The sequence below is a fragment of the Salvelinus namaycush genome, chromosome 5 (genome assembly GCF_016432855.1).
Source record: "Salvelinus namaycush isolate Seneca chromosome 5, SaNama_1.0, whole genome shotgun sequence".
NCBI classification, from domain to species: domain Eukaryota; kingdom Metazoa; phylum Chordata; class Actinopteri; order Salmoniformes; family Salmonidae; genus Salvelinus; species Salvelinus namaycush.
The window spans coordinates 39037771-39060075 of NC_052311.1; the positions used below are offsets into that span (position 1 = coordinate 39037771).

The 22305-nt window shown below is 43.6% G+C and overlaps 1 protein-coding gene across 2 annotated transcripts; it reads right to left on the minus strand.

Annotated features, from left to right (window-relative positions):
• Window positions 1–5708: 5708 nt before the first annotated feature.
• On the minus strand, window positions 5709–10288 carry LOC120047526 (alpha-N-acetylgalactosaminidase-like). 2 transcript variants are annotated; one of them, XM_038993052.1, is made up of 10 exons: window positions 10166–10288; window positions 9580–9736; window positions 9025–9165; window positions 8517–8728; window positions 8224–8318; window positions 7436–7597; window positions 6850–7047; window positions 6468–6608; window positions 6039–6274; window positions 5709–5896 (listed from the first exon to the last, which is right to left on the minus strand). In XM_038993052.1, the coding sequence occupies exons 2-9, from the start codon at window positions 9732–9734 to the stop codon at window positions 6050–6052; spliced, it is 1329 nt and encodes a 442-aa protein (XP_038848980.1). In that variant the 5' UTR covers window positions 9735–9736; window positions 10166–10288; the 3' UTR covers window positions 5709–5896; window positions 6039–6049. The 2 variants fall into 2 exon arrangements, with proteins under 2 accessions (XP_038848980.1, XP_038848979.1); XM_038993051.1 differs by having other exon boundaries at window positions 5709–6274.
• Between the last annotated feature and the right edge of the window lie 12017 nt (window positions 10289–22305).

Below are 22305 nucleotides of genomic sequence, written 5' to 3' on the forward strand. Positions count from 1 at the left end.
GAAGGGGAGGAGACATAATAAAGAAGTCTAGGGGTATGAATACATTCCAAATGTACTATAAAAACATTAGCAGCCTACATGGGGCCAATATTTCGGCCCACATTGGACCCACATCGTGCCAATGTGGACATGTTTGCCTAGTGCACTCTATGCTGCCTGATCTACATTATGCTGCTTTGCTGGCATGTGCTATGTTACTTTGCTAGCATGCTACTGTATGCCCTACTTTGTTAACATGCTCTAGGCTAGGGTTACCAAGCAGGTTCTGTGTGGTTTGGTTTTGCTAGCCTGCTGCTCTCTGGGCTGGTTACTGGCAGGTGGCTCTGACTTTGACCTACTCTCTCCTGCCAGAAGGCAGCTGACAGGCTGGCCCTCTGCCACCCAGGGACTTAAGCTTCTGCAACGTGCAGCCGGCCATGTATACGCCTGGGCGCAAGCCCAGGGATTAGGCTTGGCTGGGGTGTGAAAGAGAGGGGGGTGGGTGGGAGTTGTGCAAGGGTTAACCAAGTCTGTCCTCACAGGTCAAGAGCAGCCACTGCTGGGCAAACCCAGAGACCCATTCATAAAAACAGAGAATACTTACTGGACTGTATGCTGATGTGTATATGATCAACTACTTCCTCCAACCACTGCCACTGCCAGCAGTTTAAGGATATCCAGGCCACCCACAGAGTGATGTCCTGCTTCACCAGAGGTTAAATGTGATGGAGTTACATGGCATTTATTGTGTGATTGAGTTGGGTCCACCCAAGCGGGAGGACTGTATTGTGTGTTGCAATTGGTTATATAATGGGTCATTTGAGGTTGTTAATTGGTTTGGTTCTACGTGCCGGCAGTCGGGTCCAGAGTGTCAATCTGCGTCATTGGATCCCATTTGCCTGGTCATAATGGTGAGGGACCCGGAGTCTTGGCAAAGCATTTGTCACAAAATAGGAACCAGAAATTTCACAACACCTCCAGTATGACGTCAATATCTAAACACGACAGTGTAAATGCCAACAATCAGGCCACAAGAACAGCTTCTGTCAACTTTTTTTTTAAAGGAGAGTGGTAGTGGAAATCTACTCTCCTTAGGTATTTGTATTGTTTTATTGACAGGGATAGACTTGAATGTAGGCCAAGAGGAGACAGATATGAGGGGAAACAGTCTAGAAGAGCAGTGGGGTCAGTATTAGATCCCATGCAGCCTATATGAAACTGTATGTTAGTTGTATGTCAGCCCCATAGCACTGGGTTCTAGGAAAGCAAGCGTGAGATTCTTTCATCTTGCTGGTACTACTTTTTCATGGTGAGTGTGACCCATGGCCCCATCCCTGGCACATCCCTACCCTGACCTCAGACAGTGGTCAGTGGGGTGAGAGAGCAGAGGGGATGGTATTAAGGGCAGTAAGTCATAATGATGGGCTGGATTAGTGCCGATGCGAAGATCACCCAGGTTAATCTCCCGTGAGAAGTTTTGGATCAGAATACAGTGATCCAGTAATCAGTATTCAAGCCCAAAGCGCACACAGAGGCAGAAAGCATTAGAGAGGCCATACAATGCATGAGCACTAAAACAAATAGCATTGCACTAACACAATGTCCTTCTCATAAAAGGCACCTGGGTTTGGGTCTAGTCTCCTTGTCGATTTTTCTTTTCCAACCTCCCCGTTGACCAAGTAACACTGCGCCCTATAGGACGTTCTCTGTACCACAACCTCAAAGGATACATGCACTGACCTGGGTTTTCAATTGGATATACTCTATGGATCTCTTCAGAAAAATAACTTGAGATCACACAGTTGGAAGACCTTTTCCCTCATGTATGTAATCTGTGGAATTTGGCTCCATGCAGGTCTTAGCCCAGCATCCTGCAGGGCGGCAGGGTAGCCTAGTGGTTAGAGTGTTGGACTAGTAACCAAAAGGTTGCAAGTTTGAATCCCTGAGCTGACAAGGTACAAATCTGTTGTTCTGCCACTGAACAGGCAGTTAACCCTCTGGGCTGTCATTGAAAATAAGAATTTGTTCTTAACTGACTTGCCTAGTTAAATAAAGGTGAAATATTGTAAACCACATGAGAGGAGAAGTTTAATTCACAATGGAGAGCTCTGTACAGATTATTGTCTTTGGCTTATATTAAACGTGAATGTAGGCCAAGAGGAAACAGGGTAGAAGAGCAGTGGGGTCAAGCTACAAGAGATTATACATTTGAATGCTGTGGGGTTTTAGGGAAGCGCTCTACCCTGGCATTTTTATTTCCCCAGGGAAAATTCCCTTATAGAAAGCACCCACTCTTCTAAACTACTTAAGGCTGTCATTTAGCACATGCATGCATAGTCACAGGCACACACGGGGCACACATAAATACCCACGCACCCCTTTTCAGTGACTCCAGCTAAAACAGCAGCAGGTTAACCTAGCAGCCTGTACGAATTCCATTAAAAAAGCAGAAAGTTGTAGAAACACCTGAATCCTATTTGCAGAACAGTCTCCAGGTTTATTTGAACAGATGACTTCCCTTCAGAGGCCATAAATAAAAGCAGGCCAGGACGCCACAATGGGGCAGAGAACCGCCGAGGTGCCAGATATCTGCGGGAAGAAGCAGCCGGAGAAGAAGATGGTGTGGAGATGTGAGGAGACAACTAGACTGGCTCATCTCTCTTCAAATGATATATGTGGTTTTTAGTCTGACTCAGCTGCTTTGGAAGACTAGGCTATATTTCAAAAGTGCAAAATGACTCGTCTGTGATTGTAGGTGCTATGATGTGGGTGTTTACATCAGGTGCTGTGTTGTGGCTAGAAAATGGTGGTTGGGAAAGCGGGCTATTTTTGTATATCTTTTCCACCATGTCAGCCATTATTGTGATGCGACTGAGCTGCTCCAGCCCTTTCAGTCACTCTCACTTTTCAACCACTCCTCTCTTAACGGCATGGCCTATTTCATCCACCTGCAGCTCCCTGAGGATGAAACAGACAGAGGAAAGAAAGAGAGGCTTTTCTTCAAAAGAAGCAGTGTGAGGGAGGCAGGATAAAGCCATCTCCTCACAGCAATGCAGCAGGTGAGCATGGTGGAGGGAGTGAGAGAGAAAGCGGGAGAAAGAGTAAGAGAGAAATAGAGAGGAGAGAGTCAGAGGAAGAAAGAGAGAGTGTCTACGTGAGTACAGTCAGGGATACATTTCTCAATACCAGCCTGTCTCGCTCGCCACAATTCTCTCTCTCTCTCTACACTAGCCTAATGAGACAGTGTAACAATGGGGCAAGTGTTGGATTTCTGAGACGAGATTCCGGACATCGGAAGAGTGCGGAGGGGTTTGATTCCCACATGGGCCCTAATCAGACACATGACAAACATCACCAGTGTCATTGTGTGTGTGTGTGTGTGTGTGTGTGTGTGTGTGTGTGTGTGTGTGTGTGTGTGTGTGTGTGTGTGTGTGTGTGTGTATGGCTGAGCATGTGTATGTGTGTATGGTGTATCATTGCTTCCCTTGATGACATTTACAATACAGCATTTCGGAAACATTGAACTCAGATGAACAGATGACACCAAATACAATGGGTACCTCAAAGTCAAAGTCGACCACAGAGTTTGTGGAGCAGCTGCCCTTGCCAAGCTCCGATGGGTTCCGCAACAGAATGACAATCGGCCCCTTCATCTGTTCGCTGTCATAGATGGAGCAGGAGGGACCGGCCCATTTCACCAAAACAAAGCAGTTCACAAAGTCCCCTACCGCATATTATGCTCACTCTTTCCATCCTATATCAGCAAAACACATGATCTAATTATGAATCCAAAAGCTTCTGAATGCAGCACTGTAATTGTTGCATGTGTCTCTTGTACGTGAGCCCATTTTGTTGGCCACGTGACCACTGGATGACGCAATTTAAATTTCTTCTTTGTGGTTTTAATTCAGTTCCACAAGGCCCTCAAATATATAATACTACTGTGTGACAGGCTGATAACTGTATATGAGAACTGCTCATAGCCTTATCCCACAGAATCCCCAATGTGCAGCATCCATAGAGCCCACATCACAGGGCTGCATAGGAACACCTGTGTGACATCCTCTATGAGACCTGGGCACCGCATGCCACCTGTTTTACGACACAATAAAGACCGGGCTGAGCACTGGGGATGCGTGGGGCTGCGGATGGGGCTGGCAGTGGATGCCATATACTGAACAGCGGCCCGGGAGATGCTGTCCTACTGGGAGGCATCTGCTGTGTGACCTGGCTGTTGTGACTTTCTTCTGAGTTCAGGAGGATTTCTGTGTTAATGTATGGAGAACAGTATAAGAGTTCAGGAGGATTTCTGTGGAGGAATGGAGGGAAAATGGAGGAAAATATGGAGGTAAAACATAGAGTAGACCTACAAACTTGCCACAACATGTTATGATCTGAGCTCTGGTTGGCTAGTTTGCCTCTTCCTCCTGCCAACTCTCCCGTTCACCATTATTGCAGACCTGGAAGTTACTGAATTTAGCTAAAAATGAGGCATAAGAATTCTGTTACAATTAGGATTAAGGTTACGGCTAGGTTTAGGCTTAGTTAGGGTATGGGTAAAGTGGTTAAATTGCTTATTACTGCCCAAAAACACGGCTTGCCTCTAGAATTTAGGATAACGTCTGTGATAATGTATGGAGGACAGTTTGAAGGCCTTCTCTGAGATCTGGACTGCAGTGTAGCACAGCCAACACATAAACCTGCTAATTTCAGTGTCATATAGACAGAATGGAACATAACGACATGGCATGGCATGACACACTCATGCACCCACAGTGAAACATTTTGTTCTGCTTACTGTATGGGCACATGGAAAATAACATACACAGAAATACACAGACAAAGCACTGTGGACAGAGATGCTCTGTACCAGGAGAGGATGTCAGGACTCCTGCCAGCCTTGATGCTCCCTCCTTACACGTACGCCGAAACAGAGGGAGGCCAGAGGAAGGAAAGAAGAGGACCATTTGGAAGAGAGAGGAACAGGCTAAATTATTTTTGTATGTGGACTGGAGATGAGTAAGGATGTGTGATGGTTTAGTATAACATGTATGTGTCCCTTGTATAACATGTGCATATGTGCATGTGATTTGATGTGCAGGTTTGATCATGTTTAATCAAACCCATCTCAGAGGGGTGGTCCATCCTCTTCTGGCTGTACCGGGTAGATGTGTGTGTGCATGTGTGCCACCTTCACAGAACTGACATAAGGCATACCTACCTAGAGGTTATACCAACAAGACACACCGTATCGCTTATCCAGAAGCCCTATCAGACCGGCATTGACTGGGAAGCAATCTCATCTCTCCATACTGACACATCACCAGCAGTTTATCCCATCACCAAATAAACATGCCTGGCCTAATCTGGAGCACATCTAATTTCCTTGTGCAACCTAATCTACTGTGATATAGCCATGCTGGTGTTTCAAGGGTAAAGGGAACCCACTAATGGTTGTTGTGGACCTCTGTCTACACTGCCACTCAGTGGTGGAAAGGGGGAATGACTGCTATGGGCACACACTTCCTCTTTTGACACGGCTCCAAACCTTGTACACTATTGCATGACTGAAAGTGCAAACATTGAAGTCTTAATGGCATGTTTCGTTCATCATCTTACTCTATGCAGTCTCAATTCTGCACCTTATGGCACCCTCCTTTTATAAAAACATAGGCAAGATATGAACCGCTCCTTCCTGTTAGAATAAAGTCACACAACAAAAAACAAAATCTACTTTTTAGAAATGTTCAAACATTACACATGGTTTAATCTCTCGTGGGCAGACACACATAACATAAATTGTTGCAGACAGAGACGGTGATGAAGATGCCGACCTGTTTCCGCCACTGGTTCTAGTATCTTTACTCTTTCGTCTACTCCAAGACCTTAACCGAGTAGCTGGCGCACGATGTAAGTTCTGGGTTGCCAAGATTACATATGGGTTAAAACACAACAGCACAAAAAAATATCAATATTCTTCCTGATTCAAATATCTTTGATTGGATCTGGATTGATGGAGGACTTCTTAAAACAACAGATTCGCCCTCCTGCTTGCTTACTTCATGTCCACTCAGAGCAGACTAGGAGGCACAACCCTCGGCTTGTGGAAGCGGAGCGAGGAGGACATCCTGTATTTCTGTCGGATGTAAGGGTATCTACCATCATCCTGCGGATGCTCGTAGTGCATTTTGGGATAGACGTACCACATGACGACTCCTGAGGGGTTGATGGAGACGGTGAACTCTGTGGTGGCAGACAGTCCACTCAATGTTTCCCCAGTGAACACGTCATACGCCTGAAAGATATAGAAGAGTACAAATGAAGAGGTACAATACTGTGTCACTTACAAAAACACAGCTCACAGCTCAAACTTCCACTTCCCTCAACAGGAATAAATACAGTCATCATACGCTGGAAGAAATAGAGTCATCATGCACTACAACGTGGTTGGAGAGAACTAGGAAAGGAACCAGGAAAGAGGAGCACACCTCGTAGCTGCCTGCTGTGTAGTTTAACTTGGCCAGGGAGGTGTGGTAGCGATAGGGCATGTCCTGGCGACGGCTGAGGAACACCAGAGCACTGGCCGACTGGGAGAGGGGCCGCCAGTACACTTCAATATGACTCCTCTCCTGAAAAAAAGAGAGTGACATACAGACAAAGAATAGGAGAGTAAACAGTGAATTTCGTGCCGAGACCGTGGTCTAGCAGTAACGCCCCCTGTCAGTCACATACTCCACTCCCAATTGGAGACCAGGGTTCAATCCCCTTCCTACTGTTCTCCCACTGGCCTGTCTGCCAACTGTCTGAATGAAGTGAATTTCATATTGCCAGAATCATAAACAAATGTGTAATTTTGTCATTGAGGGTCACCTGTAGCAAGCGTCTTCCCTGGACGCCCATCGGGTCCTGGTTGATGGCGATGGCGGCACCGTTTTGCAGGATGGCCCTGGCCTCACTGCTTAGGGTTCGAAGGTTGTTAGACATAATGAGAGGTGCAGCCATGATCGCCCAAAGAGCCATCTGAGAGCGTGATTGGTCCACACTGAGGCCAAAGTTTCCTATGATCAGCTGGGAGAGAAAAATTATAAATATGTAAGGTTAATGAGTTGTACAACAATACTGATGGTGGAACAAATACACATATTAAATAAATAAAACAATGTGAGCGAGAGTGACTCCTAGTCCCTTCCAAATGCAGGAACAAGGTGAATATTGACAAGAGAGGTGGACACTTAGCAATACCGCGACTATCAGCAAGTAATGTATACAGACTTCAATAAATGTAAGATTCAGACCAAAGTAAATGTGAAATAGGGTGAAAACTCTACCAATACAATTCTGAGGAGAGTACAGTATTAGACATGAACAGAGAGGAGAGCACAGAAAGAAGGACAGAGGTGATTGGTGTAAGTAAGGGACAGACAATGGTCAGACATAGGAAAGACAGCGGACAGACCATGTCAGGATCGTTCCAGCGTCCAGGGCCGGCTTCAGGCTGCAGTATCTCCTGGTTGTCAAAGAACCAGTCTGTAATGTCTTGTACACTGTCCCATGAGTCCTGAATGTCATCATAGTTACGCCACAGGTTACAGATTTCCCCCAGCAGAGTGTAATTCACCTGAAGAAAGAAGAGATATGGACTGTATGAGTGTTTGTGAGCAATAAAAATGTATTTACATACACCTTGATTTTTTTCCAAAAGGGTACAAATGTTATAAAGACATTAGATTTGATACTGTTGCCTGCCTGTCTTTGGAAGACATCCTGATTCTTCAGGAAAAAAACCACAATCATCAAACACCTCTGATCAAGAATGATCTGAGTGATGGATCAAACGTGAAGGAGCAACAGTTTCTCATTTAACTACAGCAGTGCTGTTGAGGAATACCTGTAACCATGCAAAAGTAGCTCATGCGAGAAATCGGAATCAGTGAAAATATGACAATGAATGGAGCATTATTCAAAGAGAAGGGTCATCCATTATCTTTTCCTCCAAGCCATAATTGTTAATGTAAAACTAAAAATCTTTGCAACACATAGCTATTCACTAACCCTTATTTTTTTTGTTGATATCCTTCTGTATTTTATTATTTTCATGACAGCATAGTAGGAAGCAAAGGCTAGGGAGACAGAGAGGAAGGGCACAGACAATCTGCCGAGCCAGGGCACAAACCCCTGTCGCCAGGGGGCATACGTGGTCCCTTATTTCTGTTATTGTGTCACCGGTAGCATAATGAAACATACACTGGGAGGGAGTCCACCCCGATAGGCTGGCCAACTACAGGAGTAGCCAATTGGACGGCCTGTTGCATTCAAAGCCTTGGACATGAGAGGGTAACCTGTATGACAGAAGAACATAGTACGTGTCAATAGAAATCCACACTATCCCCCCTCTGAGTCTATTTCCCTCTACCCTCTCTTGCACCCATCTCTTTAGATACTACCATGCCAGTCTACCCAAAGGACCACCAATGCTGATACACTCTATATAGTAACTCCCAATGTACAGTTACAGTTCACCCTCAAGATTCACTCACCCTTCTGTTGCTCCTCTTCATTGGAGTAACAGCCATCCAACTTCAAGAAGTCCACACCCCAACTAGCGAACGTCTGGGCATCAGTATCAATCTTGTCAAGCGTGGTGCCAGGGTACCCACCACAGGTGTGTGTGCCCAGGTCCCCATAGATGCCCAGCTTCAGTCCGCGGTCATGGAGGTACCTCGCCAGCTTGGCAATGCCCCCAGGGAACCTGGGGTTAGAGAGATGGCAGTGAAGTCTTGGGTCTCATACCTAATACTGTCCTTTTATAATGTTGTAGTAGATAAGACAAGCTCAAGTCAATATCCTTTATTAACCCATGCTAAGGTATTCATTACAAGCAGCACAGTTTTAGTACACCAGATTTACAGTCTTTAATTAAGGTTGAATGGGAAGAAGAGAAGGAATGGCAAAAATGGAGAGGGTAAGGAAGAGGTAGAAGGCCAGGAAATAAGGAAGAAAGTCAAAGATGGAGAGAGTTAGGAGAAGGGTGAGACAGAGGCTAACCTTTGTGGGTCAGGCTGCAGCCGTCCATCTTTATCCCGGAGCATGGAGGACCAACAGTCATCTATCATGACATGATCATATCCCATCTCTTTCCACCCATCCTCAGCCAGTCTGTCTGCCATGTCTCTGAAGAGATTCTCACTGTAGGGAGATATTCATATATTCATATTCATGCAATTATATTATTGATGTAAAATGTTCAGCATCCTATTAATATCAGAGTCACTATGAGAAGAAAATTAATCTACAAGTAAACCAGGCCTATATACACCTCAATAGTCTCGTCCACCAGCTTGGTCACTATCTGTCGAGTTATACTCTATTGGCCAGTTTATCGGACACAGATTAAGCCTAGTTATAGACAAAAAATTACATTCAAAAGAGATTCTCGATTGAAAGTGCTTATTAGTCCAAGACTAATCTTAATCTGTATACAGGGAAGCTAACTGATATGCGGTTGCAATTAGCCTGGGGATGAGGTTAATAGCTCTACAATAGGAGTGACTGCAGAGTCAGTCTGTAAAACTGCACATAAATATGTCTACCATTATGTACCTGATGCAGTTCTTGGGATCATTCTCACAGTCGATGTTACAGCGAAAACGCTCCCAAGACATCCATCCCATGGGTGGGGTCCTCATCAAACCATTGTCCAAAGCAGAGGTAGCTGAGGTTAATGCCAGCAGGAAAATCACTGGCAACAGCTTCATCTCTGAGGAGAAATAGTGATATGCAAAGCAAATGTAAGGTTTGTCCTATATGTTTATATTTAGGTTGTAGGAAAAAATCTGCAAAACAAACAACAAATTGTGTTGCTCAGCAAAGATAATCTGAAAGCACCACCCAGATTTGATGCACGGATCATATTTGTGGTGTCTACAATACTGATGTTGGTTAACTGGGAAAGTGAAAAAACTGTTTAGCCAGAAAGCACTTTGCCCTGAGTCTGCACATGGGTTGTTTATTACATACCATAATAACAGATTTCTGCATAGTTCCCAATAATTGAATTATGAAGCCTGTAAGGTTCTGGTCAATCAAGAACCAGATCACCAACATTGAAGCAGTAAAAGGAAATAAGTCCTTATTCAATAATATTGTATTACAAATTATATTACAAAACTAAATTCGGGTACTATACCTGCTCAACGTTTCACTTTTGCAGTCAGTAAACCCACTTTATTGGTGCAAATTCCTCACTGTAGCTACTTTCCTTCTATTTTCTCTTGCTGGTCTCTATTTCCTGTACACAGAGCCTGGGTCATGTGACTTATCTCTGTCACATGGCAACCAGAGGGGGAGGGATTGCTGGCTACTAGTTTGGCAGCACATAGGAATTGAACGAGAATGCTGCTTCACACACATTTTGTGCACAGCTTCTAACACGGAACCCAAACCGGCTGCGCGCGTGCGCCATCGTGCATAAAGGTATTTTGTCCCCCCACACCAAACGCGATCACGACGCGCAGGTTCAAATATCAGAACAAACTCTGAGCCAATTACATTAATTTGGGGACAGGTCGAAAAGCATTAAACATGTATGGCAATTTAGCTAGCTAGCTTGCACATGCTAGCTAATTTGTCCTATTTAGCTAGCTTGCTGTTGCTAGTTAATTTGTCCTGGGATATAAACATTGAGTTGTTATTTTACCTGAAATGCACAAGGTCCTCTACTCTGACAATTGATCCACACATTAAAAGGTAAACCAAATCTTTTCTAGTCATCTCCTCCTTCCAGGCTTTTTCATCTTTGAACTTATATGGTGATTGGCATCTAAACTTTCATAGTATTACCACAACGACCGGCAAAACAGTTCGCCTTTCAATCACCCACGTGGGTATAAGCAATGAGGAGATGGCACGTGGGTACCTGCTTCTATAAACCAATGAGGAGATGGGAGAGGCAGGACTTGCAGCGCGATCTGCGTCAGAAATAGGAATGACTTCTATTTTAGCCCTTGGCAACACAGACGCTCGTTGGTGCAATAATTGAATAACATGGATTTCTACATTTATTTCGCAACGCTAGCGCACGCGACGTGTCCGGTCTGGTCAGCATGTAATGCCACATATATCAAATGATCATGACTGAAACATGAGTGATTCTAATCACACCATATAATTCAATGGGCTTTATTGGCATGGGAAACACATTTTTACATTGCCAAAGCAAGTGAAATACAGTAGATAAAACAAAAGTGAAATAAACAATAAAATATTAACAGTAAACATTACACTCACAAAAGTATCAGAAGAATAGAGCCATTTCAAATGTCATAGTATGGCTATGCACAGTTATAACGATGTGCAAATAGTTACAGTACAAAAGGGAAAATAAATAAACATACTGTAAATATGGGTTGTATTTATAATGGTGTTTTTTCTTCACTGGTTGCCCTTTTCTTGTGGCAACAGGTCATAAATCTTGCTGCTGTGATGGCAAACTGGTATTTCACCCAATACATTATGGAGTTCAAATTCTTTGTGGGTCTGTGTAATCTGAGGGAAATATGGGTCTCTGATATGGTCATACATTTGGCAGGAGGTTAGGAAGTGCAGCTTAGTTTCCACCTCATTTTGTGTGCACATAGCCTGTCTTCTCTTGAGAGCCTTGTCTGCCTATGGCCTCTCTCAATAGCAAGGCTATGCTCACTGAGCATGTACATAGTCAAAACTTTCCTTAATTTTGGGTCAGTCACAGTGGTCAGGTATTCCGCCACTGTGTACTCTCTATTTAGGGCCAAATAGCATTCCAGTTTGCGTTGTCTTTTTGTAAATTCCTTCTAATTTGTCAAGTAAGTATATTTTTGTTTTCTCATGATTTGGTTGGGTCTAAATGTGTTGCTGTTGCTGTCCTGGGGCTCTGTGTGGTCTGTTTGTGTTTGTGAACAGAGTGCCAGGACCAGCTTGCTTAGGGGACTCTTCTCTAGGTTAATCTCTCTGTAGGTCATGGCTTTGTTATTAAAGGTTTGGGAACCACTTCATTTTAGGTGGTTGTAGAATTTAACAGCTCTTTTCTGGATTTGGATCATTAGCGGGTATTGACATAATTCTGCTCTGCGTGAATTATTTGGTGTTTTACATTGTACAGGGGGGATGTATTTGCAGAATTCTGCATGCAGAGTCTCAATTTGGTGTTTGTGAATTCTTGGTTGGTGAGCGGACCCTTGACCTCCCAACCATAAAGGGCAATGGGTTCTATAACTGATTCAAGATCATTTATGGGCTTCTCTCTAATGTTAAACAAAGTGGCGGGTCATTTTTGACCCTTAAGACAACAAGGGTTAAGCTTTCTGCCAATATCAGATATGTCTATGTCCTGGGAAATGTTCTTGTTACTTACAACCTCATGCTAATCGCATTAGCCTATGTTAGCTCAACCGTCCCGTGGATGGGACACCGATCCCGAAGAAGTTTTAAAAAGATAAGAGTAGATTACTACTGAAATAGATAGGCCTAAATGGGCTGCCAACTGAGCCAGAAATTTCCCCCCCAAAATGCCTCTAAAATACAACATTGGAATTATATTTAGCATAAATGTAGTGTACATAAATAATTAGCCTAAATGTAAGTGCAGCCTAGGTTGTGTATTGGCTACAGCCTCATGTCCACACCGATGCTGACATGAGGGAGGCAACAGAAAATATAGCCAAACAGACTTTTAATTAAATAAATATCGGCTAAACGCCAGTTATGTATGACAACTATAATGTAGGATAATTAACATTAAATCACTATGAATGACCTATAGGTCCTAGAGTAGACCCAACCTAGCATAAAAAAAAAAAAATACAATTGGGATGGTGATGAAAAAGGTTAGTCTTGAGCCCTGCTAACATTGGCCAGAATGTTTAAGTCAAAGGAAAACGAGAGCGGTGGACAGAGAGGAACCGATTAACTTCATTACTGACTATCAAATTATAATACTAGCGATTGATTCATTAATAGTAGAATTAAACTCCCTTGATGTACTGGATTCATGATGGATCTCTCTTTCCTTTCCATCTTGCTCCAGAGGGATGGATGACTGGGACATCAGGCTGCAGCCACACATTACTTTACTTTTTTGTTTTATAAAAGCCAAAAATACTACAGTTGGGGCTCTTCGATTTTGTACAAACACACTCATTTTGGCTTTGGTTAAAGATACAGCAAATGGGGGAGGGGGCAATACAGTCTGCTACCATTCTCAATAGTTTCCCATCAAGGTTGTCTATTCCTGGTGGCTTATTGTTATTCATGATAACAATAGCCTACCACCTCTCCCACATGGACTTGACCAAATTCAAAACAGCAATCCTTCCCTTTCATTATAAGGGTTCACTTTTCAATGTTGTCAATGTTGAGTTTTTCTGCTTTACTATTGAAAGTCATTGAAATAATTGGCAATATCAGAAGGTTTGGTTATAAATGAACCATCAACTTCAATGAACATTGGAGCTTAAATTGGGTTTTCTGCCCTTGATATAATTTAAGGTACCAAAGTATTTTTCCATTTGTTTATGTCATTTATCTTGGCTTACAAATACCCCCAGTGCTGCATCTGGATTCCCTTCCTCATACACATTAGACCAACATTAATGATTTACATCTTCAACAAAAGAGTCCTGAGAAAACATTTTGTATGATCTCTTATTAACTACTTTAGGCCCACCCGTTGGCTTTTCTTTTTATTGCCACAAGGTTATGGTCACTACAGCCAATGGGAACTGATCCAAATACTGACTTAGCACTTGGCAGCCTATAGCAGCACCCCAAAACAAAAGGCTTTAGATGAGGCAGGTGAACTTGCAACCACAACACTTCAACATAAGGTCCTCTAAGCTTTACAGGAATATGTATCTTAACATATACAGCAAGACCTCCCCAATAATAATTCCTGTAGATGTTATTGTCCTTGTATTGCTACTGCTATATAAAATGATTTATCTAAGTAAGTTTCAAGAGATGGCCATTGTGGGAATGTTATCCGACGTTAGCAAGTTATTGGTTTCATGAACCTTATTTCTAAAGCTACATATATTAACATGGGCTATTCTTAGCCCTTAGGTAGCTCACCAAAAATATAAACATTGTTTAGCTTATAGAGTCAGTCAATCAGGGACTTGTGTGAGTTGGTGTGTGTGATGTGCTGAAGCTACTGGCCCAGAAGTGTGGCTCTCACTCCTCCCAGGCTTTTGAGAGGGAGGGTGGACAATGAGCTTGTCGTAGCAGATGTAAGCAATGTCCTCACGATCTCTGGCAACTTTCATAGCTGGGATAAGTTCTTTCTGCACATCTTCATTGAGGAAGATGGTTCCTCTCAAGTTCTTGCCTCTCTCCAGAACAACCGTCTTGTCCTTGAACCTGACAACTATTGGCCTGGGTCTGTCACCTGGGCTGGTTACAGGTTTTCCAGACCTGTGGAGAGTCTGGTAACAGTGTTACTCCTCCTGGGTTGTCCCTCTAGACAAGTCTGTTTTCCCAGTCATCTGTAATAATAATTCACAGACAGTGCTTATGTCATCTTGCTGCACGTCTCTTTCAGGACATGCACCTCTTCCTGGGAGAACTCTGAACTGTTCTTAGGTCTTGGACCTATCTGGTCAGGTCATCCATTATTTTGTTAGTTGAGCCCAGCAGTATTTGGACAAAGATAAGTTCGATCCCAGGTCAACACACAGACAATGTTTATATTAAGAGTTTAGATACCCTTTACTTGAGGCCTCAGGGGTTTACAAAAGTTCAGCAAACAAACGGCCCACACAAACACTCAGTCCTATGATTAAATCCTGGCTGCTGCTAAGGTAGAACAAAAATGAGCACCACCACTGTGCATTGTCCATCCATTGGGTGTCCACTTGTATATTTTTTTTAGGGGGTAGATTGCCCGTCGCATCACTCTGTCATTGGTACATGCTGCCTCGCCACTGGCACAAAGACCAGAGCAGGGGTGAGGCCAGCATTCTCTCTGTAGAACTTAATCTTCATTCACTCAGTTCAGGAAAGACCGTCTGGGCTCTGTCCTCCATCGCCCCTCTAGGTGACAGCATGGCTCTGTTGCGGTCGTCTAGCGGTGGCATGGCAGCAGCAGTCTCAGTAATAATGGTTGTTCTCAACATCAGAAGAAGGGCTGAAGTGAGCTGGGAGCACCTTTTTGTACAGGGAACATGGCTCGTTAAGGGCATTAGGCTCAGGTGTGTAAATTAGGGGTGTGCCGATCCCCATGGAGACCAGCAAAATGGGAGGACACTATAATTAGGAGACACACAAAAGAAAGGCACAGAACACCAAGGAAAGCACAGGCTAAAATAATGTATGCCAATAAAGATAGTAGATGTAGAATAAAGATCCCTGCAAACTCAAAATAAATAAACACAAAATGGGCTGGTCTCCAGTTAGGGGGAAACAAGGGTGAGCAACACGTGTCAGCTATTTTCCTGTTGTTGTAACAATTGTTTGTAGACATATTTTTGTTGATTTAAAAGATCACTCACCTGTGATAGCGAAACACTGTCCCCTCCATTACTCCAACCTTCTTTAACTTTGGGCGGCATGGTGGTAATAACGTAGACTAACACTGGTACTCCACGCAATACCAGCCAGCACAGCTCGCAGGGCCAATGGAAACAGCAACAAACAGCAGGGATTCAACAGCTACAAGTCTGGGACTATCCACGGTAGCGGGCTGTGTTCAAACTGTCAAGGAAACCTGGCTAGCTTGATAGCTAGCAGCTAGTCTAGCTGCTTTGCCAAGCATCAGCTCTTCAGACTTTATGGTTTGGCAGTGTCCTGGGAAAGATAATAGTTTTTTCAAGGAAAAATCTTTTCAGAAACATTCAAAACAGCAAACTGAGCGCTCTCTTGTTCCGCATTCAGCATGCGTTGCACTCTGATGAAGTCCGTACTGTCTCCCCACTGTCTAGCCAACTGGAATCAATTGAGAACAGCACTTTTTCCTTGCTGTAGGCCTGTTTTTTTTACAGGTTGTCAGTAGCTGTCTGTATCGTCTTACAGACGGCCATAGATGGGTAAGGCTTAATTTGCTTTTCTTAATAATTTTCATTCATGTATGAAAAAACTGTGATTGTCATTGACTGTGTGTGTGTGTTTGAGAGAGAGAGAGAGGCTTTAGCCACATATTGCTGATACTTATGTTGCACTTATGTTGCTTCTATCAATACAGAGGTAATATCACATCAGGCCTAGGTACTTATGCTCTGATCATGGCAGCAGCAAAAGCCATGAAGACTGTGGAAGGGATGATTGCATGGCAATTTTCTGGACTGGTTGCACTGTTGGGCTTCCTAGTACTTGGACGGTCTTTTTATCCATCTCATGTGGCATTATCTTTGGAGCTGGAGCTATGTTACTGGTCATGAGAACAAGAGTCGGATCAGCTGTAGAGATGGGTTTAACTGGTCTGGTAAATGGCAATGGGATCCAGAATAGGGGAGCAGTACTAGAATCTACTTTGATGAAAGTGGGACCAAAGGGGCTTTGTGTCATGGGACTGATTCTCAGCTTCTCCTTATTTCCCTTGAGACGGCAAATAAAGAGGCCAACGACAACTACTCAGATTGGACTGTTGCTGTTATTCATGGCTGTGGCATTCATGACCATGCGTATAGGAGTTTGGCTGGCAGTGTTTACAAGGTCTGCTGGGGGTGTCCTGCCTTCCATTCCTTTAGCAGGCATTTTTCTGTTACCTATAGCTGGTCATCTGACCTTTTTGGCAGAGATTATCTTGGGGAAACCAAGTACAGTTGCAGGGAATTGAGCCCTGTGTGGACAGTTTGTCGGTTTGGCAGTATTCCTGTTCGGACTGAGTGCTGAGGAAGGCAGTCACCCTCAGTTTGAAACATCCATGACACAAGGGTTAATACTGCAGTGATGCTAGTTAGGGTGGTTGGCTCTGTTCTGGGGGCAGTTTCAGTTACTTCCATGGAGGCAGACAGCTGGCTGGGTGAGTATATCTCTTATGAAGGTTGTGGTGCTCAACAACATACAGGTGGATATGTCACTGGTCGGCCATGAAGGAGACTCATACCTTAGTACTGGAGGAGCGATAGGTTTGCTGATGGGCATGGCTGGGGCATCGGGGGTGTCTCTAGAAGCAGTTGTTATGGTCGTATGGGAAACAACATTCATAGATGGGACTTGGGCTGGCAGTTTTTGGGTCAGTGATTGGCACCATTTTGTGAGACCTAACAGTGACATTGAGCAAGGTAGATACAGCTCTGGTGCGAACGCTAGCCTTGCCAATACTAGCGTTTGTTTGGATGAGGAGAACATAGTTCAGCTGCCTTGGCTTTAGCGGCATTAGGGGCAATGGTGCTGGGAGCAGCAGAACTACTAACAACTGAACTGGGGTCAGCTGGGTGGACTGGAAATATACTGTTTACAACCATTCGTATTGGATGTCACTGGATGTCACTCTGATCATGGTCCCTGAAAAACTATTTCTGAGTCTAATTCGTCAAAGTGTACTTATACAATGACAAATATGTTGTCATTTGAGCTGCCTTCTTTTATTCAAACCCATTTAGACAACTGCACAGGCACTTGAACTCTATTACACTTACGAAAGAAAGCAATTGATGAATAAAGATTAATACATTACTACTATATCTTTATCTCATTTTACCTTCACACACCAGTAGGGTGTGGATGAATGACAGGACAGGGACAGGGAGGAGTCATGGCAGATGCCAGACAAAGGAAGAACAGCGATGCTCATGTGAGTGTTGATAGTCATTTGATGTAGTAGAGATCCTGGAGATTAGTATGAACAGAATGATGGGAGAATTCGTGGAACAGTTAATGGGTATATCCTGTTCTAGTCAGCCTCTCAAATAGGGAGCAGAGGAGTACTTCACCTGTATTACACACAGACAGAGCTAGAGTCTCACCTGAGACAAAGGGCTGGAGGAGAGGCTGCACTGTAATCGCTGGAAGAAGAGGGAACTCATCTACTGTACACTGAGCTTCCTGTATCATCATGGTTCCATCAAGGCTGAGTAAGTCACCTGCATTTTACTGAACATTTCATTTCATATAATGGGGGTGGTGAATGATTTCCCTATGCTGTATAAGGTAGTGTGCAACAACCTTTTCATATGAGGCAAATAGTTTGATAGGTGGTTTTGAATTGACATGTTTGCCATTAAGTACTGCACCTCGCAATATGTAAATGATTCTATTTATCAAGGAGATGGAAACTCTTGTTTTGTCTTGACATACATGTGCAGACAGCACACTGTGAATAATGTTGACTATGTACTTGTTTGCTATAAGATGTCATAAAATAAGTATTGGAGAACAACTTTGCTGCTTCAGAGAGAAGTCATTGGGACATATACAGTATATCCAGTAAAGTGCTTGAGCATTAGCTAAATCCTAGTATTGTAAGTGTTGGAACCATGTGAGCAATGTGAACACCATATACAGTACATATCATGGCACCATGCATGGCAGCTCTGCTGGTTAAACCCGATCAGCAAGTCTGGTGACAGTCACTTGCTACAGGCACTTCACGGTTGAAGTGACAAATGGGGGTTTCATTCAGTTGCGTGGTACAATACAAATACATAGGCCTACAGTTTAAATACTGTCAATACTGTAAGTACAATAGAAGAATATGATTAATGTACTCAATTTGCCAACCACTTAACAATTAAATATCAGGGATGATTGGATCTCTTTACTTACTTACTTTTTCATCAATATTTACTTATTACACATCTTCAGGCAATATATAGAAACTATACCACAAAGCTGTTATACCACATCCAGTGTTTTTGTCAGTGACCCTCCCTTTTCCTGCTTTGTTTCAGAGGCCAGGAGCCCCATGTTGGAAGCAGTTCTGGGCTTTGTCCTGGGAGTGGTGGGAGGCTGTGTGCTGGGGGCCACTGAGGAGCCAGTGAATGAGGCTATGTCAGTGATGACCTCAGGGGCCCTGCTTAAGCATGTGTCTGACGGAGTCCAGACTGTGGGGCCCTTGGGACTGGGTACCCTCCTGGGAGCAACGGCACTAACCACAGTCATGACTTCAGTGGTGGCTGGAGTCATATTCGCAGTGGCTATTGCTTCCGTATTGCTGGGTGCCAGGAGCAGTGGTGGTGGAGCATCCCAGGCAGAATCTGTGGTTGTGTGGATCGCAGTTGGACTGGCTGGCGCTTTCGGGACCACAGCCAGTGGAGCAACACTTGGAGTCATCATTGAGACAGTCGTGGTGGGCTCAGGGTTGGTGGGACTTCTCTTGGCACTGAGCATATTCACCCTGCTCAAACCTGCTTTGCACTTCCTTCTCAAGTTCATATGGAGACAACGAGAGTCCTGTGTCCGCCTGGGACAGAGCTCTCTGGAGGCCAGGGAGAGAGAGCTGAGAGAGATGGAGGTGAGGGAGGTGAAGAAGAGAGACAGAGTGACAGTGGAGATTGAGCAGATGATTGTCACATTGGACAAGGAAGGACAGAGGACAGAGGGCCTGGAGCATAGAGCAAACTGGGAGGCACAGCGCAGAGAGAGAAATGAGATGGGGAGAAAGAGGAGAGAATGGACGGAGGAGGTAAATGAGCAAAGGACCATTCAAGAGCAGATCAACAAAGTGGTAGTGAAATACATGGATTTCCTGGCATTTTCAGGTATACCCATGACTATGACCGCCATGGTCACAGCAGGATTTGGGGTGTTTGGATTCGGGGACTACCGGTTTGTGTTTGTGGTCCTTTTAGCTTTGGTCCTGTTCATGTCCTTCATGTTCATGAAATCATCAAATTTTTACTTCTGGATGTTCGCAGGGTGCATGGGAATGTTTGCCACGTTTGCCATAGCGGTGCTCACTGTGCACGCACATCAGGAAGTGGTGTCGGAATCTATCAAAATGCGCAGGGTTGGTCAGGATATATCAAGAGGGAACATTAGCACCCAGATGAACCACAGATCTTCTCTAGAGGCCTTGGGCGCAGGATTTTTTGTGTCAAAGCTATATCAGCTAGGCTTAGGGGCCACCATAGGAGGCCCTTTGGGCAGGGGGGAAGATAAGGGGAAGGTTATAGTAGGATCAGCTGGGTTGGCAGTGGTCATTCTGATAGTAGTGAGGGTCTCTTCCCCTGTAGTGCTGGGAGCGGGAGGGACCTCAGGGGCACTGTTAGGGGTGGTAGGGGCAGCAGGGGTGTCTGTTGGGGCCACAGCATCAGTGGCAGTGGGGTGGTCCACATGGGCAGGTACGCTAGGGACTACAGCAGGGATGGTTTTAGGAGCGTTGGGGATGGGTAAGTGGCACTTTGTCAACATTGGATTGCAGATGCCGGTGGCTTATATCTTTTCTATGACCGATCTTTTTTGACAGAGCATCCAACAGGAGAATGAGATATGGTTTTGTGGCTTTGTGGCATGTGTCGCAATCATGAGCAATGCAGTATAACCTGTTTCATGCCAGCACTCCCACTTGTCTCGATAAGCTAATCAAACAACCTATCAAAAAGTCACGCTCAGGCATTTATTTTTTATTTTTTATGAAATGCTTATTGTCAAGCAAAAATGATACCGTTTAACAATTGTACACCACTTAATTTCATCCTTGATTGTAATGATTCATTCATGTGTTAATGTTTTAATTGAATGTAAGTGAAAATAGAGAAATGCCTCTTAATAAATGTCATTTTTAAGATGAAAAAGTAATTACACTTCTCAAATAGCCTACTGAAGTGAAACATTGTTAGTTGTAGTCAAAGTAATCGAATGCACGTATAGCTACAGTAACAGAACCAGTCTATTGAAAAGCAGAAGGGAAAACACCAGCTGTATGTCTATACTTCATGAAAGTACAGAGATAAAGATGCAACTCCTCCGTCACACACTGGTTCCTCAGAAGGGTTCCAGTGATGGGTTCCCTCTGGCTCAATGCTGGACCTGGCAGACGTACTTCTCTCCAGACTCCCAGGTAGAGTGGGGTAAAGTAAGAGTGCTGCTTGTGCTGTAAGTCCCATCAGGAATACGTATAGACTGGCTGTCCTGTTGGTCTCCGGAGACACCCTTCCCATCCATTGTCCAACTCACAGTGACCTGATCAGGGTAGAAGTTGTTGATCAGACACAGCAGCCTGATCTGACCACGAGTTCTGGTCAGGTCCTTACCAGTTGGGACACTGACCTGAGCGGCGGCTGTGGCATGACCTGTGGAAAATATATTCATGAATAAATGGAAATGCAAAGCATCAGCATCTGGTAATATACTACATTATGGTAATTAAAAACATATTTAAAACAATTCTCTTGGAATTAAAAAGGTTAGATATTATACAACCTGAAAATCAAACTAGCAAGTGTTTAATCCTTAAGAGTCGATTAATGAACATAATACAAAATCACCATCAAAAATCTGTTTAATCTAGAGATATGTTTCTGCATGGGCTGCATCTCAATCCACCGCATCCGCCTATGCTGGCCTTCCTCATCTGCGGTGGAAAGTGGCAGAGCTACAGTACAGCGCTGTTTGTCAGACCAGGAGACCTCCCGAAAATCAGTCTTCTCATGAAAACATTTGTAGCATCCGAACGCTTTAACCACTCTTTGGAATGGGGAGACTCCCACGAACACGGTGGTGTTCTCCATTTTGCTCTACGACCCCCACTAGTGTCACAGAACTCGTCGGGAGGGAACCCGGGACCGGATAAAAAAATTTTTTTTAAAGGAGTTAAATATGTGTCCAAAAATATATATATATATTTCTGAGCTTTCTTATATCTTCTAGATATTGGACAGACACTTCAAAACCTTATTCCTTATTATTAATTTTTTGTTTTGCCATTCTATGCATTTCTATGGGCTATAGTAGTAAAGGCCAAATTCTATATTTTATCAAACATTTAAAATGTTGATACCTACAGGGGTCCTAAAATTCAATATCAAATAGCTAAATGATCCATGGTATGACCATCTAAAAACAATTCCATATGTTACCTTAGTAGAACCCCCCCCCCCCCCCTCTCCTTTAGTATTTCCATAGCCTCCAGCATAAACAGATTGAAATATGTATAAATGCAGATAGACAATATGAATACATCTATTCTTGATTTACATAATAATAACATATTTTGTACATTTGTAAAATACAATATAATTAAGAAAAATATTGGTAACACTTTATTATAATAACTATCATGAATAAATGTGTAAACATTTATAAGCATTCTAAGCCTTCTAATTCCATAATAATTTAGAACATTTATTATCATTTTTAAAGCATTTATATGCATTTATGAAGGCTTCATGAAATTTATAATATGATAGGATGAAA